Here is a 3,800-nt window from a genome sequence, read left to right on the forward strand (position 1 = left end):
CCCGTGGCTGCCGCCATCCGGTTGTCGAGAAGGGCAGAGCCTTTCTCGCCCTTTCCCTGCTTTGCTTCCCCGGCCGCGTCCCGAGGGCGGTGCCGGGAGGGCAGCTCTGCTCGGCCCCGACGCCGACACCCTGCTTTCTCTTTCAGAGGATACGATGGGCGGTCCGACCTGCACGTCGGAATAACCAACAGCAGCGGTAAAAAGCACCTGTGGTCGCTTCACAGACTCCTCCCCCATTCCGTCCCGGCCCTGTGGCCCGGGCAGCTTTGTCCCCTCCAGCTGAGGTGACCCAAAATGAGTTCTTTCAGAGCCGCCTCCGTGGTCATTTCTGGTACCTCGGTATATAAAAACAACGCCCAAAGATCTGAGGATCACGGGCTGCCTTGGGAGCCCAGCTGGTCACCACGCAAGGAGGATTGTGTAGAGATCCGAAAAGTCTCGAGTCCAGGAATTTACCTCCTCTGGCAGTGGTGATATGCAGAGCTTGGAGTCTAAGCTGTACACTGCTCCTCACGCTGCACAGAACGGAGTTGGCAGGTGGCTGCTGCTCCTGGCACAGGGAGAGGAAAAGTCAGACAGCCTAGTTCTTTAGGGAAGCTACAGGAAATTCTGTCTTGAACACCCTTTTTACTACTTCTAAAAATACCCCTAATTAATGGAATAGATAGAATTATAGAATTGTTCTGGTTGGAAGAGATCTTCCAGATCATCAAGTCCAACCGTTCCCCCAGCACTGCCAGGTCCCTACTGACCTATGTCCCTCACACCGCATCTCCACGGCTTGGAAACCCCTCCAGGGATGGGGACTCCACCACTGCCCTGGGCAGCCTGGGACAGCCCTGGACAACCCTGGTGGCAAAGAAATTGTTCCTCCTGTCCAACTTAAACCTCCCTATGGCACAACTTGAGGCTGTTTCCTCTTGTCCTGCCACTTCTTCCTTGGGAGAAGAGCCTGACCCCCACCTGGCTCCAGCTTCCTGTCAGGGAGTTGTTAATTAAAACCCCAAAATTTTAAGAAGCCACATTAAAAAAAAACACATTGGATTTTCCTAGAGCAGCCCCCTCCCCCCTCCCCCCGCAAAATCTCACTTGAGATTTTAATATAAAGATGGTGTAATTTGGGGGGGTTAAATAGAAGCCTGGCTGTCGTCGAGTCGCTTTCATTGTCGAAGGACACCTGAAATGATGCTGTAAAACGGAGAACAGGTTTTTGATGAAAGCAGGGGCTGCGTTTCTCCCCCACAGCCGCAGGCATTGCTCTGTTCCAGGCGTGGTGTATAATTACGATGCGGAGGGCGTCCGCAGAGACCACGCCGGTTGGGAGCAGTGTGTCAGCGTCCCGCTGGTCCAGCCAGGCATGGTGGGGCTGCTGCAGCAGTGGGACGAGCTCCTGGAGGAATTCTCAGTGGGAGAGGCCTGGCAGCCTCACAGGTATGTGGTTTGGAGGCTGGACCCAGCAGTATTTCTTAGCTGTGTGTCTGGAGTCTCGCAGTTTGTAGCATCCTAGCTGGAAAGTTCCAACTTGCAACAGCACCAGCATTAAAGGGGAAAGCAAGTGTTTGGAGAGCACGTGCTTCCTTACCCAGTCAAATACTCCTCCATGCACAGTAATTAACAGGTCAATGCTAACTCTAACGAGCTGTTTCTCCTAGGTATGAAGAACAGGCCCACAACTGCTACACGTTTGCACTGGCGTTCATCAACAGCATACTGATGGCGCAAGGGAAACGGCAGCTGAGCAAAAGGGAGTTTACAGAGAAGTTTGTGATCCCGCAGATGAGGAAAGCTTCCAGGTACCTGACTCTGCATCAGGCGCTGGCTGCCAACGACTTCTACATCGTGCCCCTTCCAGAGAGAGAAACCAGTGAGGAAAACGATGCGCTGCTGGATGAAAGCACCCACAGCACACAAGAGGAAAAGGACCGAAGTCTTCAGGCTCCAAATCTCGGGGTTTACGAGGTGTGATCTGCTCTGTGTATTTAAAACCTACAGTTAAAACAATCTGTAAGTCCTGGAAACAACTTTGTGCACTGGATGAGACAAGAAACACTGTGCATGCTGCAGAGGATTTCTGTGGGAGCCGCTCACGTGGTAAAACGCTTTGTTGGCATCCACTGTATGCTCTGTTCTGTGGGACACCCAACGCCAGACATGGTAACTGCTGTGTAATTAAGGGCATTAACAAACAAACTGTGGGAACTTCAGCTGTAGCAAACCAAAGTGAGTTTTTCCTGTCACATTTGTTTACTGATGAGTGGGTAAAAAAAGGGAATTTGTGCTTGTGTGCTGCTGAAATTAAATCCATGACTTAATGCAGATTGACTACATGCAAAATTATTTTCCTTTCCTTTACTAATAAATATAATAAATCCAGATATATTTCTTTACCAATTCTTTAAATGTTTCACATTTATTCCTCAAACCAAGACGTATGGTTAGTATTAAAAGATAATAATTTACTTGTATGTTAGTATCTGTAAAAAGTAACAGACTCCTGAAGATTTATCTTGGAGTTAAAACTTTCCTTCAACAGCACTTTTACCTATTGCACATTACACAGAAGTCTACGTGGAGGTCAAAATTCTGCAGCCCATCATTTTGGGCAGTTTTGCTTTACTTACAGTCTAGATGAAGAAAATCCATCTTTTTCCCATCTACTAATTTCTGCAAAGTAAGCTGGTTTGAGCCTAGGTGCCAGTCCTACCTTCTCAAAGGCAAAGTCATCATGAGCTAGAGTTTATAGTTTTGCCTCCACAAACTGGACTAACCCTGTCCCCAAGGCTCTCTGGCTGCACACACCATACTGTGTTCCTCCACTTCTTGCCAAATTCTACATCCTGGCTCCTTTAAGAGCTTATTAAAAAAACCCACAGCCTGCTTGAAACGTGCAATTTGGCTGCTGTTGGCACTCTCCTGTGCACCCACTCCCAGCACAAATCAGAATTCTTCAGCTAGGATTTGGCTTACAAGAAGAAATTATGGTATTTGAGTGAATTTGAACCTGTATTTCAGTCAAGTACTAGATTTTAATTGGTAAAATAGAAATACAATGGCAAGTATCAGTGCTATGGTGCAACTACCTAATGTAAGTTGATACAACAGTCCTGACACATGATCTGCAGCTAGAAATAACGCCCCGTGCCCCGTACAGTCCACACGTACATCCCTGTTCAGCTTGGAAAAGCTATTGTGCAATCAGGATTTTCATTTTACATCCTTCAAGTAGGAGTATGAAGTGAAAGCAAAGCCTGGAAGATCTTCCACTCCGAGCTGTATATAGTTTCCTGTATTCACGACATGTCTTTACAGTCTAAACTGAGTAAGTGAACAAGACTCAGGGTTTGTGTTTGGTGGGAACAGTCTGGGTTGACGGAATTTTTACCAGCCCTAGAAAATTTCCTGTGACCAGGAGCCAATTCCCCTTTTATAGTGAATGAAAACAGCACAAAGAAAATCCAAACCAGTGGCACTGTCACCAGCTGTAATGTGTCCTCTCTGTTGCAGCAAATGTGTTCTCTCCGAACACAGAGCCAGGGGGAAATAAAGGATCTTAACAGCCTGGTGAAGCAAGGAAGCCTGTTGTTGAGACAATAAGATGCAATCCCAAGGCCTGGATGTAAAGCAGCGGTACTTAAAATGCAGTGCAGCCTATACTTAAACCTCCTGGCTCTATTCCACTCTGGTAACCCCACCTGGAACACTGTGTCCAGCCCTGGAGGCCCAACATGAGAAGGACATGGACCTGGTGGAGCAGGGCCACAGGAGGCCACGAAGATGAACCAGGGAACTATAGGCCAGTC

General features: G+C 48.0%; 1 protein-coding gene across 1 annotated transcript; it reads left to right on the plus strand.

The window, feature by feature from the left end:
- Positions 1–85: 85 nt before the first annotated feature.
- Positions 86–1,965, plus strand: MKRN2OS (MKRN2 opposite strand; the record flags this gene model as incomplete). Its single annotated transcript, XM_008946631.1, has 3 exons — positions 86–196; positions 1,269–1,431; positions 1,653–1,965. Coding segments are annotated over 3 exons (587 nt in total), but the record flags the coding sequence as incomplete, so codon positions are not given.
- Between the last annotated feature and the right edge of the window lie 1,835 nt (positions 1,966–3,800).

This window comes from Merops nubicus, unplaced genomic scaffold (genome assembly GCF_000691845.1).
Source record: "Merops nubicus isolate BGI_N331 unplaced genomic scaffold, ASM69184v1 scaffold37768, whole genome shotgun sequence".
Classification (NCBI taxonomy): domain Eukaryota; kingdom Metazoa; phylum Chordata; class Aves; order Coraciiformes; family Meropidae; genus Merops; species Merops nubicus.